Here is a 13,254-nt window from a genome sequence, read left to right as displayed (position 1 = left end):
TGTTTGTTTGGCACTATAAAATAAACTATTTTCCTCTTACTCCGGAACACGACCACAACCTCTTCCAACACAAACAGGCTAAGCTTGGTTTGGTTCCATTACGTTGCCATTTTCTGGTTTTGACTTGGTCGCATTATGTGAGTGTCTTTCTCTCCTACAGTTTTCTTCCTAATCCTATAAATATTCTCTTTCTTCTTAACACCTTCTCATATCCATTCTCCATACACTCTATCTGTTTCTATGAATTCACCTTCACTGCTTCTTTTCTTCTGAATCTCGATCTTCTATTTTTGTCAGTTCCTCTCTTTCCTTTTCTTTTTGTTCTGTTCTATTCTTCTGCTTTCGTTTCTCTACTACAGATCTACCAACATTTGACTCTTTTCCTTCATGCTTGTGTATTGTAATCCTTTCCTCAAACTTTTTTCAGCTTCTGTGAGCTGCTATCTGTTTATGTTATTTATTTATATCTGTTGTGTTGTTTCTCTGAATTGAAACATACATGTATGTATAATTTATCAGGCTCTGGAGCGTTGCGATGCTTCATCTTATAATTCAAATTGAATTTACAAATAGATTGTAATATTTCCCCTTCCTGATTCTTGCCTACTGTGTTTATTTTCAAACAATCTGAATTACATCGTTAACTGCTGGTTATTTCCAGATCTGGTGGTTGTCTGTGCTTCTGGATTTTTCTTTTTTCAAGTATAGGATATTTGATTCCTCTTATTCATCTTAGAAAGTTAACAGGTGCTGGTAAATTTATCATTATCATGTTAGTTTAAATATTAATTTGTAGGTAATTAATATTTGGTTGAATCCTTTTTGGTTGTATGCTGAGATTTGTGGAAAACACTGGAAGCTTGTCTTTGTTAGTTTTGTTTTTTTTAGATCAAGGGTTATGCTAATATCTAATATGCATTCTTGTTCAAGTAAATATTTGTATTAAAAATAACTGCGATTTACAATTTTGAATCTGCAGATTTTGAACCTTTTTTTCTCATTGATTTTTATGACTTAAGTTTTTCTTATTCTTATGTGAACTGTTCTAAGTCCTGTTTGATTCAGACCGTATGAACTTGAAGAAAATGGAAGTTTGCGGTGGCTAAGTCTCGGCAACTTCTATGGCCTACTCTGGTATGCCTTTATAATTTTGTTGATTAACTTTAATTAGTTTTTGCATTTGACTTCAAAACATGATCATCTTTGCCGTATTGGATAGGTATCTGGGCAATGTGTGAGGGAGGATACAGCGTAGGCAATTTAACAAACAATTTGCAGAAGACAACAATTAAGAAGAATCACAGTGGGAGCAGAATAATAACTGTTATGGAATTTGAATCAGACTGGACAAAGCATAGAAAATCATCTGCTCATACTGCTCAAGTGATTAGTTCTGCAACATCGTTCATGCCTTGGTCTCGTAGAATCCCAATTGTTGAAGGATTTTATGAATTTCTTTAGTTACATTACATGCTTCTCAACAACACATTTGCACACTATTTGGTTGAAAGATCTCTACTAAAAGCTTGTACACCTTCTAGATATTTACTGTATAATTTCTGGTTTAAAAAATGCCTGATCTTACTGTTGGAAAGAAGAGATTTATCCAGCCAAATACGTGTTTCGCCAATTTGACCGATCAAGATAAATCAACTCTTTTACAAAGTGATAATTGTTTCTTCTCGGAGGCACTGAGTGAAGATTATAGCCCAATTCTACCTGGGCTGCCTGATGATGTGGCCGAGTATTGTCTGGCACTTGTGCCTCGTTCGAATTTCCCTGCTATGGGGGGTGTCTGTAAGAGATGGAGATCGTTTATTCAAAGTAAAGCATTCACTACTGTGCGAAAATTGGCTGGAATGCTTGAAGAATGGCTCTATTTCTTAACAAGAGACTGTGAAGAAAAGGAAAGTCACTGGGAGGTTATGGATTGTCTCGGTCGTAAATGCCGATCTCTTCCACCAATGCCGGGTCCAGAAAAGGCTGCATTTGGAGTGGTGGTTCTTAATGGAAAGCTTCTTGTCATGGCTGGTTGTTCAGCTATTGAAGGAACTGCCTTTGCCTCAGCAGAGGTTTACCAATATGATTCCTGCCTCAACAGGTATGGTTTCCTTAAGCACTCTACCTAGAAATTGTGAAACATAAAGGTTTGTTATGTTACTGTATGAAACTTGGCATAGATATAGTTGTGTGTGTTTTAATGTTGTTTTGACTTACTCCATTCTCTACTCTGCCATTGCAGCTGGAGCAGTTTGTCGAACATGAATGTGGCTCGTTATGACTTTGCTTGTGCTGAAGTGAATGGCTTGGTTTATGCTGTTGGGGGCTATGGGGAGAATGGAGACAGTTTGTCCAGTGCTGAGGTGTATGATCCAGATACTGACGAATGGACAGTGATAGAGAGCCTTCGCCGTCCGAGATGGGGTTGTTTTGCTTGTGGATTTGAGGGTAAGCTCTATGTCATGGGTGGAAGGTCAAGCTTCACCATTGGAAACTCCAAGTTTGTTGATATATACAACCCTGAGAGACACACCTGGTGTGAGATTAAGAATGGCTGTGTTATGGTCACAGCTCATGCAGTAGTAGGAAAAAAGTTGTTCTGCATAGAATGGAAGAACCAGCGGAAGCTGGCTATATTCAGTCCAGAGGACAATTCATGGGAAATGGTTCCAGTTCCATTGACAGGGAGCACCAGTGTTGGTTTTCGGTTCGGGATGCTGGATGGCAAGTTGCTGCTCTTCCCTCTGCTGGCAGAACATGCTCATCAAACATTGTCGTATGATCCAAATGCAGCTCTGGGGTCAGAGTGGCGGACTTGTGACATAAGGCCATCTGGTTTGTGCTTGTATTGTGTAACAATCAAGGCATGAAATGAAACCATGTTCTGGCCGGAGTATAGCAGCATTTTACTAAGATTGACTCAGAGTTTACATGAGCTGATGTCACATGGTGCAAAACATGATCTCGTACATGTAATAACTTGTCTTATTGAGGTGAGTGTTCCTCACATTTTATGTAATTTTAGTTGAGTTTTTTCTTGTCTGTGACTGATAGAGATACTTGGCTTCTGGCATTATCATTTTATGAATGCCCTTTGTGTCTTTGGAGTGTGAGGGATTAATTCCCTTGGTCTTGTGATTATCGACGTTTATAAGCAGTATTTAATACTGTGGTGGGTGAGCTATTCCTTTGTTGTTCTGTTTTGGACTTTTTAGCCTGTTAAAAGTGACAACTTTAGAATTTTTTATCCAATACTTTATGACTGAGACGGAAATAAGTTGAGCATATTGGCTGAAATATCAGATACGACAGCGACAACCCAATGAATTTCAACCATACCATTCACATGAATCCTTCAGTAGTGCTTGATAGAGATACAAATTTAAAAAATTTACTGCCCATATAAAAAGGTTTTCCATCAATCAATTATAAATCATTTTTCATAATTTTCTTACAAGTTAGTAAACTTAATATAATGTGTGTCTGGTTTTTACTTTATAAGATTTTGTATTTAATAAAAACAATTGAACATATGTGTGATTAAATGTAAAAATAGAATTATATAAATATGAAATTACTTACTTTTTTTTCTAATGAAATTAATCCATAAAAGATAAAAGTAGAACTAAAAATTATGCAAGTACAAATTACATTTTTTTTCCATGATGTCTCTTTATTCTTATCCAAGAGGAAAGAATAATGTAAAGAACATTTTCATCCAAATCTCACCTAACAACCCTTGACTATTTCGAGGCTTTTGTTCCCATTCATAAAAAAAAGAAGGTTAAAAGCACAAATTCTGCATTTGTCCGTTTTCTTTTTATATGCTATATATCCCTCCTCCCCAATATTAAAATGTTTATGTATAAATAAATAGAAATCACTAATTGCATTCTTTTCCTCCATCTCATCTAAATTTTTTGTTTAGAGTCCTTTTTAATTATAAGATATCATTGTTTAATGATAAAATATCTCAATTTAGAGTCACTAAAAATTTATCCAAAGTCAAGTTTGGTCTGATATGTCGGTTCCTTCACACCTATTCACTAAAATATTGATATTATATCTTGCTTTAACTTAATTTCGCTAAACTTCACCTATATATTATAATTTTATTTATTTATAATTAATTTGGGATTTTTAATATTCTTATCATGTTGATAACATAAAGTAATTTCAACTACGATAAACTATGACTGCTTGTAATATCATATTAAAAATTAAGTTTTGAACTCATTATTACATGATTAAGCCAACGGAGAAACTTCATCAGGTGAGTTTAATAAAGTTGTATTATATTTAAATTTTACTACTTAAATAAAATAGTTTGAATAGCATATTTCCTATACTTTCTTAAATATTTGTCTATAAATATTTTTTGATTTGTTATTTTAAAAAAATTATAATTATTATCTTAGTAATTAGATAATTTATAAAAAAAAATTCAGAATTATATTTTAGATGAGACAATTTAAAATATCTTCGAATTATTTCTTGAAAGTATATTCCGTATTTGAAATTATGTAATTTGAAGTAGTTTTAGATTACTTTGAAACGTTGGTTGTGATATCTAAAATATAGTTTTTAATTGGTTTTCTAGATGTTATTTTGACAAATACTTTGATATTTTTTATATTACAGAGGATGGTAGAAAAAAGTACGAGATATAGAAGGAAGACAATATCATTAATCAAGTTGAAATCAAACTCAAATTGTCTGGACTAACCTAATTTGGCCCAAACATGATTGCTCTAGTCTGATGTGATGTTGGGCCAACTTTTTCTTTAACCTAGTAATGCATACATACTCTTACTATTTTTTATTTTTTTTTACAGATTGCATTGTTCCGTATTTTTAATTTAATTTAAAATGCATGTGAATTGAATACATCAATCCTACTTAGATTTTTTTTTTATTATATATTACATATTCATAAATATTATTTTATATGTCATCATATACTATCAGTACGAGCCTCTCTTTAAAAAATATGTAAAGAAGAAAATTAAATAAATAAATAAAACCTTTCGTCGAACACCTTGTCTGCACTGCATCACGCACTCGACCGCGCTTTTTTCTTTGAACTTGGGAGGGACAAATCAACACCAATCTCATTTTCCATTTCGCTCTTTCCACAAGCTATCGTCGCTTTGACAACATCACCATGTTTGGCTCCGCTCAACCTTCTTCATCTCCCTTTGGCACCCCTTCTTCAACCCCTGCATTCGGAACCCCTTCTTCTACCCCCGCCTTCGGAACCCCTTCTTCTACCCCTGCCTTCGGCACCCCTTCTTTTGCTACCCCATCTTCTACTCCGGCATTCGGAACCCCATCTTCCACACCGGCGTTTGGCGCTTCTTCTACCCCTGCCTTCGGTTCGTCCCTTTTGTCAACGCCTTTTTCTTCTCAACCACAACAGCAGCAGCAGCAACAACTAACTCCACTGTTTCAACAACAACCAACTTCTTCTCCTTTCGGCTTTCAAAGTTCCCTCGCAGCGCCGCAACCCTCGCCTTTCTCAAATGCGCAATTAACCACTCAGATGGCTAACGTGGCACCTGTTCCTTTCTCTCTCGCCGATCGCGATGTTCAAGTATCTTTTTTCTTTTTTCTTCCACAATCCAGTTTTCGAATTCTCGCTATTGCATTGTTTCGTTGATTAATTTTGTGTTCGCATGTTGTGCCACCAGACAATCGTTGATGCTTACAAGGAAGATCCTGGAAACCCCAAGTACGCTTTCAAGGTATCCCCCTCACTGTCTAATTAAAATAAATAAATACAAAAATGTCTCCTTTGTGAAGTTATTGTGTTTAGTGTTTGCCTCGTTTGTGTAATGAGCATAGTTAAGGTATACTTGGGTTTGTATTTCGTGCTATGCGCCTTTTTTTTTTCTTCTTAATTTTGAAATTAGGGTTCAAATCCAAGTCTACATTATCAGTGATATTTTCTGATTCCTTGTGGTGAATGTTAGAATTGCACTTGTGGGTCTTCATTTTTTTTTCTCACATTTGTGTTTTTGTGTTGTTCAGCATTTGTTGTTCAGTGTAACAGAACCACAGTTTAGAGTGAAGCCTGCTGGTGTATCAGACGTAAGTTTTTTTTGTTTTTTCTTTTTCTAGTAAACTATTTATAGTTGGGAGATTCTTTTACCATTTTCCAGAACTGGCTAATTATGGGAATAGTTTATGGTTGCTAGATCATGTGGGCGGAGGCAATGGGGAAGCTTGAAGGTATGGACAGTGCAGATAGAGAACGTCTGTGGCCACAGCTTGTCCAGGGTTTTAAGGATCTTTCGCAACGCCTTAAGGTAAGCTTTATTAAGCTGTGTTTGAATTGAATTGATAGAAAGGAATATAATGGAAAGTGGAATGACATGACATAAATTGCAGTTGTTTGAATTGTTTAAACTTCGAAGCTATACCAAGTTCCTATTCATTCCATCCAATGCCTGGTTTTAATCCTTCCAATTTTGGGGTGTGGGATTAAACTTGTTTCCTGATCTCCTTACACAATTTTCACACTTCCCAAACAATTAAATGATAACTTTCTTCCATCCCACTGTATAATATCGAAACACTAATGACAAATTTATTTCATTTTATTTATTTAGTTCCACTTCGGTTGCCATTCGATATCCAAACAAAACATAAACTTCTAGCGATTGTATACTCTAGAAATGTGTAGATTTTGATAGGTTAACCTCTAGAATTGTACCAGTAACTTAAATATATGATCTTTTGAGAAAATCAAGGTTTATCTTGGACTTTTTGGCCAGTTTCTGTTATTCAGTGTTTAGATATCCCGTGTAAATGATTATCAATTTTAAAGTTTAGTCCACATCATTAGCATTGATGATATACCTGGCAAGTGAATATCGTTATATATGCAAAAGTTGTTTATAAGATTAGCTGAGAACCAAGATCTTGAGAAAGAAAACAGTGTTTCTTAATCAAATGTGTCAAACATTTTTTGTAGACATTATTAAGTGATGCTTTGAGTATTGAATTTTTAGATGTATCCACCAGTCAGTATTTGATGTGAAAAAGGGAGAATAGTTCAATATTTGATATAAAAGTTGTTGAATTACCTGGATTGGATATAATCTAAGCCTTGAGGATACATTTTTGCTGACATTGTCATGTAGATACAAGATGAAGTCATTGTTTCTGATGCAGAGAGATTGCGTATAACCCAAAGCAATGTTAAAATGGTACTGCTCTCCCCTTTGCTTGAACTCGGAGCAGTGGTAATGTGACTCTGGTTTTTCTACCATGCATTGTTGATTTTTCTTTCCATTTGTTTGATGCTGTTGCAGCTCCAAAGACATTTTCAGGCTGATACTCTTCCATGGATTCAAAGACTAAAACAAAAGGAACAAATTCTCCAGCAACGTCTTTTAAGAGTAGGGACAACTCCTATGTGTTTGTGAATGAAACTGTTTTCCCGATTGTAGAATGAATTGATTCTCCCTGCACAGAATTAGCTACTTTAATAAGCAGTTATATAAAGTTTTTACATTTCTTAATTTGTCTTAGTGTTCCCCTCCAATTATAAGCCCTGACAGTAGGATCTATATTCTGAAAGTAAATTGATGAATTAGCTTATCTCGAGCTTTGGATTTTTATTTGTTGCTTAAGTATATCTTATGTTGTGTTTCAAGGTAATGAGAGTAGTGGAGGCATTGGAGGGAAAAGGCTGCCGCATACCCTTAACGAAAGGGGAAGCTGAACTTGCTGAGAAATTAGCCACAATAACTAGACAGGTAAAACTTCTATCAAAGACCATTTTCTGCCCTTTTTGCTCTGTTGCTGGAGATGGAACTTATAGGGAAATATGTTCTCAGCTTAAAGGATCTGGAGCGGAACTGTCTAGAAGGGTACAAAATCTACTGACTGTATCTCGTGTTAAAGCTAATAGCAATGGATTTGGTGGCTCCGTTTACCTTCCAGGTTCGACCAAAATTCATGATCAAAGTCTTGCTGACCTACAGGAGGTGAGATGGAACCAATTTGAGATAGATTATTATTTAACATCTTGATTATTGATTTTCCTTTTTTATTTTTTTTAAAAGGTATTATTTGTATGAGATAATGCGCATGATACATTCAAAGAATAATATAATAATGCCCTATTTTGTGCGAACAGGTTTTACAACAGCAAATGGAGGCCATTGCAAGACTTGGCGGTGTTCTGAAACGAGATATACGGAATATGGAGATTATGATCACTGATGACACAGGAAGAATTGAAAATGAGAATTTAATTTGAATTTTGTCTAGAAAACCTAGAACATTCTTGCGCTGTATTCACATTTTATTATATATTTTTTCTAGTGTATCATGATTTGGTAGCTAGTGGGAACTAATGTAATGAGAGCTCATTAAAATATAATGTACTCCTTCCGCTGCTGATGGAACTTCCCATTGGCAGAGAAAACGTTATCCAAATTGATTGGGCTTTCCTTCCTGCACTCCCATAATTTTTTTCAAGACTATTTTATTTTTCATGAAAGTGATTTTCAGATTACTTGTTTTGGAAATTTTCTAGAATAAACTTTCTGAAATTAATAAAACATGATTTTCGAAATGACATTCCTGAAAATATATTTTTCTAAAAAGTACAGTTAGTAATGATTTACAGTGAAACTTTTACCTGTCGTTATAACAATAAATTTACATTTGAGTTGATCCAGATTATGAAACATTCTTTGATTATAATATTTATCAAGCCTCATCAAACTATATTCTTAAAACCTTCTAAATTTTTAGTTAAAATGTAAGTTCCGACACTAATCATTCTTAATTTAGAATTTTCGAAACAACTACAATTTTTTTCTAATTTCTAGAATTTCCGAAAGAAGATAATGCACCATCATTTCAAGTTCTGTTGGAAATATTCAACTATTCATCATTAAAAGTATTCACGCCAGCTGCTATATGATTAATCTATATAGTTAGTATATTAGCACTTAGTTCAGATTCGAAGGCATCATACTCATAAAATTTGGACAAAGCTATGGACATTAGCACGATCCCCCATCATAAGTAGCAATTTGAATTTCATGTAGTGACGTTACCCTGGGGATTAATGGCAAAAACTCCACTTAATTTCAACAACAAAGAAAAAATAATTAACAATATGGTGGAACAAATTTGTGTCAAGGGCTCCGATGAAATCGTAAGTACAAACTCTCATTTCGTAGATCTGCAATTTGCGCATAAAACTGCGGTATAGAATGGACGCCCCTGCAATGCATCAAATTTCAAAATTATTGTTGACATATATGAAAGGAGGTGCATTCCTATAGACGGCTTAGAAACTGTTCTTAATATTTTATGTACGCCAGAAAATTAGTCATTACGCATATTTATTCCTTATCATTAGCTTCTGACAGCTATCATATTTGGGCACATGAAAAAGAATAATAACTTACTATTGAGTAACCAAAGCTTAGAAGAAGATTATTGAAACACCCATCATAAAGCAACCCGCAGCTACCCACGGGCTTAACCGTTCACCTGTATTAGCAACCACGTGTACAATCAAGATAATATCAGTGATTAAATTCCACAGCTCATGAAATATATAATTCTAAATGAGACATACACCTAGACAGAAAGTGTTACATGTAGACAACACAAGGAATAAAAATTCCCCAGTAGGTCATAATGAGAAACTGATTTGAATATGTTTTTGATCTCACTTGCTTTGTATTCTATTCCACAACGTACCAAACATGCTGGTACAGGATTAGATGTGAAGCAACAAATTCAAGAACTACATGGCCAAGCTAGAAATCTAGTAGCCCATGTCACAAACAGCTTTGGTATGACACTGCAATATACCATCTTAAAGCTCACAAGGAATCGAGGATCTAGAACTATTGAGAATGAGTTTTCAATAACAACCAAAAGAAGATTTATGAAAATTACAAGTACCATCAATCAAAATGATGAATTTTGAAATAAGAATTGAGAATGTAGTTTCATTATAACTAAAGGATTGATAAAAAAAAATGAAATACAATGAAGCATACTTACAAAAAAGGTTGAGAATGTAAAAGGCATAATCACGATGTAGTATACACGTAAAGTGAGTATAGAACCGTAACCCAAATTTTCTATATTTGCATCACTCATCCTTTACCCCAAGTTTTCCGCTGCCAGTGGGCAAGTCATCAATCAACACACGTGTGTTCTTTGGTTCAAGATAATTAATTCAATATTTTAACTTGAAAAATCTGATGCCGTTAAGGTATTATATGGGGGAAAAGCAAAAAATCATCATAGAAGATATCAAACCAAAATTTCTAGGGTTCTATTCTTACTTTTCCAAAGCTTAAATAAAAAAAAAGAGATTTAAAAGTGCATTCAAAAGCATATGTAAACAATAACAATGTAGTAGCATATCAAACAAGGGATATCTACCTATTCTCGCCGCCTTCCAGAAGAAACCACGAAATCTGTCAGGAAGAGCATGTATGTCTTGTCAGCAAGTTCTAAAAATCTGATATGAAGAATGAAAAAATCTATTGCAAGCTGCACGACTAATGGAACAAAAACCTTATGATACATTGAATTTTGAACATGTAAAATTCAGATGTACAAATTACCAGAACACTTGATAATAAAAAGGAACGGAGAGGGAAAAAAAATGCATGGTTAACAAGAAATTTTCCATCCCTTTGTTTGGATGTTCAAAATTACTTATGGAGGAACTTTAAAAGGTTCATAAAAATTAGCAATGACAAGGATTTTCATTGATGAAATGAGAATCCCCCGTTTTCTTTTAATCATTTCATAAACTCCCAAACAAGAGGAAGTTTCGAGGTAAACTTTTATTTCGTTTCCCTTCCCTTCATCTCCCTTTATTGTCTTCAATCCAAACATGCACAACAACATGGCAAATGATGGTATTGCTCACCAGAAACAACAGTGCACCAAAACCAATATTGAAAATAAGACCTACTCTGTTACACAGCTATGCTACTCGAATGAAGCATTGTCAACATACGCATAAATTGTATATGCATGACCTAGGATTGTCAACTTTACTCATGGCAAGAGATGAAGAGATATATATACCCAGTTTTCTGATCTAGGATTGCCGGAAACTGCATCTTGAAATAAGTGCAGGCACATATCCCCAGAAGTATCACAGTTAGAAATGAGTGGAAATTGAAAAGTGCTGACTGAAACACAACACAACGGATGTCAAACGCAATGAGCAAACATTCAACGGATTAAATCACAACGATTCAAAACTTTCAGTTTCCTCACCATCTCAACGATTCTTAGAATTTACCAATCTTCACCGTCTTCCCTCCCTGCAAAAGATTCCATCAACAATCACTTTAGGCCTCTCATCCAAAACAATATGCAATAGTGCAAGTAACTGAACAGTGTCTAAATCAAGTTCAATCACGAAACACGATTAAAAAGCCAACCCTAAAAATAAGAACAACAATGACGAAACGAGTGGATCCTTAATAGCTAAAGGATTGTGAGATTGCGAATTTAGGATACAATAGGCCAAAGCTGAATCGAACATGGATCTACGTAAAATGAGTTTATAGATGGAAAAAACGGTGAAGCAGCGTAAATAGCGAAAAACCAGTTATTTGAATTAAAAGCAGAGAAAGAACAAAACGAATCAATCAATTACCCGAATCGAAGTTGCGAGTTCCGGTGGAAGAAGAGATGTGAGCGTTAGAGTTTCCGGTGACAAAGTCGTGATTCTTCGCCGGAAGAGTACCCTTTTGGTTCTGTTAGTCTTTAGTTCTTTTCTTTACTTCACGGCTTCCCTTATTTTTTTTAGAGGTTATTTTCATTTTGCGAAAGAATAAACTTTTATAAAAAATTTAAAATAAATAAAATTATCTTGGTGATAATCTTTCTGTCTTTTAATTATTTTTTTAATATCTTGTTTTTTAAGGACATGTGTTGTTTGAAGTTCTGTTATTTAGAATTTGAGGAAATACGATAAAAACCACAAAATCGTAATGTATGTTTATTCATCTTATTATCATTTTATATTAAGTATATATCAAATGAATATTACATTTATAAAATTTATATCATTATGACTCTTACAAACATATTTGCTCATCATATTTTAATCGTGTAAAGTTAAATGTTAGTAAATATGTGTTTTAAATGCATAAACAAGGTTAAAATAAAATATTAATTCCTCGTTTATTTATGTTTTTTTAAAACTTGGTCTCTGTATTTAAAAAACTTCATTTAAGTCTATAATGTTTTTAAGCCTCATTCGTTATCTTTTTTTTTGCTTTATATAAATACTAATTCGATCTATCAAAACAATTTTAATGAAATAAAGAAAAATAAATAAAACACAAATAATGAACAAAAAATTCATTCCATTCTTCACTTTATCTTATGGCTTACTCTTTCTTTTATTTTCTTTAAAAAGTGTCCTATTGCAATACAATCATTTTAAAACAGTAAAGTGGAATTGAAACTAAATTTAATTTTAGTTACTTTCTGTATTTCGCACTTCATTTCTTTTATTTTTTTTTTCAGGGGTTTATTTTCACTTCGTAAAGGTAAAAGCATGTTGACTAAATTTTATAAAACATAATTAAATAGCCATAATAAATCAATATAAATAACAAGTATATGTTAATTAAATATTTTCTTTATTTCAGGTTTAAACCTATATTTTGATACTTTTAGAAATGTCATCAAACCACAAAATATAGAGAGGTCAGTAATAAAGAAAATAGAGAGAATATTTGACTTGGTTAATTAAAGTACTTTAACTCTTGTTAATTGAGTGATTATTATATAGTATTGTTAGACATTTGAATATTAATTTCTGTAAAATTAAAATAATGCTGGCTATGGGGTTCGAACCCATGCGCAGTTGACTGCAGAAGATCTTAAGTCTTCCCCCTTAACCTCTCGGGCAAACCAGCTCCTTTGTTAGATTCACCAATTAAAGGTATAAGAATTCGTTATAGAGATTTAGTAGAAATTTGACTTCCCTTTCTGTAATTACATAAATTAAACACATCAAATAATAGATACTTACCATACATATAACCTAAATTTCTTTAGTTCAATATTTGTAAAAAACGAAAGGTTATCTCACAAAAGTATAGACACAAATTATATTTTTGTATTATTGATCATATAACAACAATAATACAAGAGATAGATAACTCTTATATAGAGTTAACCAATATAACAGTAAAAACAAAAAAAATATCGTAAACTTAAAATAACTAGGTA

At 33.5% G+C, this 13,254-nt stretch overlaps 4 protein-coding genes and 1 non-coding gene across 5 annotated transcripts; 3 read left to right on the top strand and 2 right to left on the bottom strand.

Annotated features, from left to right (window-relative positions):
- The first annotated feature begins 302 nt into the window (after positions 1-302).
- LOC128195447 (uncharacterized) lies at positions 303-1,461 on the top strand. The gene is made up of 2 exons (XM_052873051.1): positions 303-1,134; positions 1,220-1,461. The coding sequence occupies exons 1-2, from the start codon at positions 1,122-1,124 to the stop codon at positions 1,459-1,461; spliced, it is 255 nt and encodes an 84-aa protein (XP_052729011.1). The 5' UTR covers positions 303-1,121.
- Positions 1,462-1,571: 110 nt separating this feature from the next.
- LOC108319071 (F-box/kelch-repeat protein At1g67480) lies at positions 1,572-3,184 on the top strand. The gene is made up of 2 exons (XM_017550092.2): positions 1,572-2,101; positions 2,243-3,184. The coding sequence occupies exons 1-2, from the start codon at positions 1,572-1,574 to the stop codon at positions 2,868-2,870; spliced, it is 1,158 nt and encodes a 385-aa protein (XP_017405581.1). The 3' UTR covers positions 2,871-3,184.
- Positions 3,185-5,047: 1,863 nt separating this feature from the next.
- LOC108318955 (nuclear pore complex protein NUP54) lies at positions 5,048-8,472 on the top strand. Its single transcript, XM_017549952.2, has 9 exons — positions 5,048-5,593; positions 5,691-5,744; positions 6,031-6,090; positions 6,198-6,308; positions 7,146-7,211; positions 7,317-7,403; positions 7,662-7,763; positions 7,845-7,994; positions 8,147-8,472. The coding sequence occupies exons 1-9, from the start codon at positions 5,165-5,167 to the stop codon at positions 8,267-8,269; spliced, it is 1,182 nt and encodes a 393-aa protein (XP_017405441.1). The 5' UTR covers positions 5,048-5,164; the 3' UTR covers positions 8,270-8,472.
- Positions 8,473-8,936: 464 nt separating this feature from the next.
- On the bottom strand, positions 8,937-11,824 carry LOC108319001 (uncharacterized). The gene is made up of 6 exons (XM_017549997.2): positions 11,666-11,824; positions 11,281-11,327; positions 11,086-11,192; positions 10,429-10,463; positions 9,435-9,519; positions 8,937-9,246 (listed from the first exon to the last, which is right to left on the bottom strand). The coding sequence occupies exons 2-5, from the start codon at positions 11,281-11,283 to the stop codon at positions 9,452-9,454; spliced, it is 213 nt and encodes a 70-aa protein (XP_017405486.1). The 5' UTR covers positions 11,284-11,327; positions 11,666-11,824; the 3' UTR covers positions 8,937-9,246; positions 9,435-9,451.
- Positions 11,825-12,855: 1,031 nt separating this feature from the next.
- TRNAL-UAA (transfer RNA leucine (anticodon UAA)) lies at positions 12,856-12,938 on the bottom strand. Its single transcript has one exon. It is a non-coding gene; the product is annotated as a tRNA-Leu (tRNA).
- Between the last annotated feature and the right edge of the window lie 316 nt (positions 12,939-13,254).

Source organism: Vigna angularis, chromosome 2 (genome assembly GCF_016808095.1).
Source record: "Vigna angularis cultivar LongXiaoDou No.4 chromosome 2, ASM1680809v1, whole genome shotgun sequence".
Lineage (NCBI taxonomy): Eukaryota > Viridiplantae > Streptophyta > Magnoliopsida > Fabales > Fabaceae > Vigna > Vigna angularis.
This window is presented reverse-complemented; position numbering and strand designations above follow the sequence as displayed.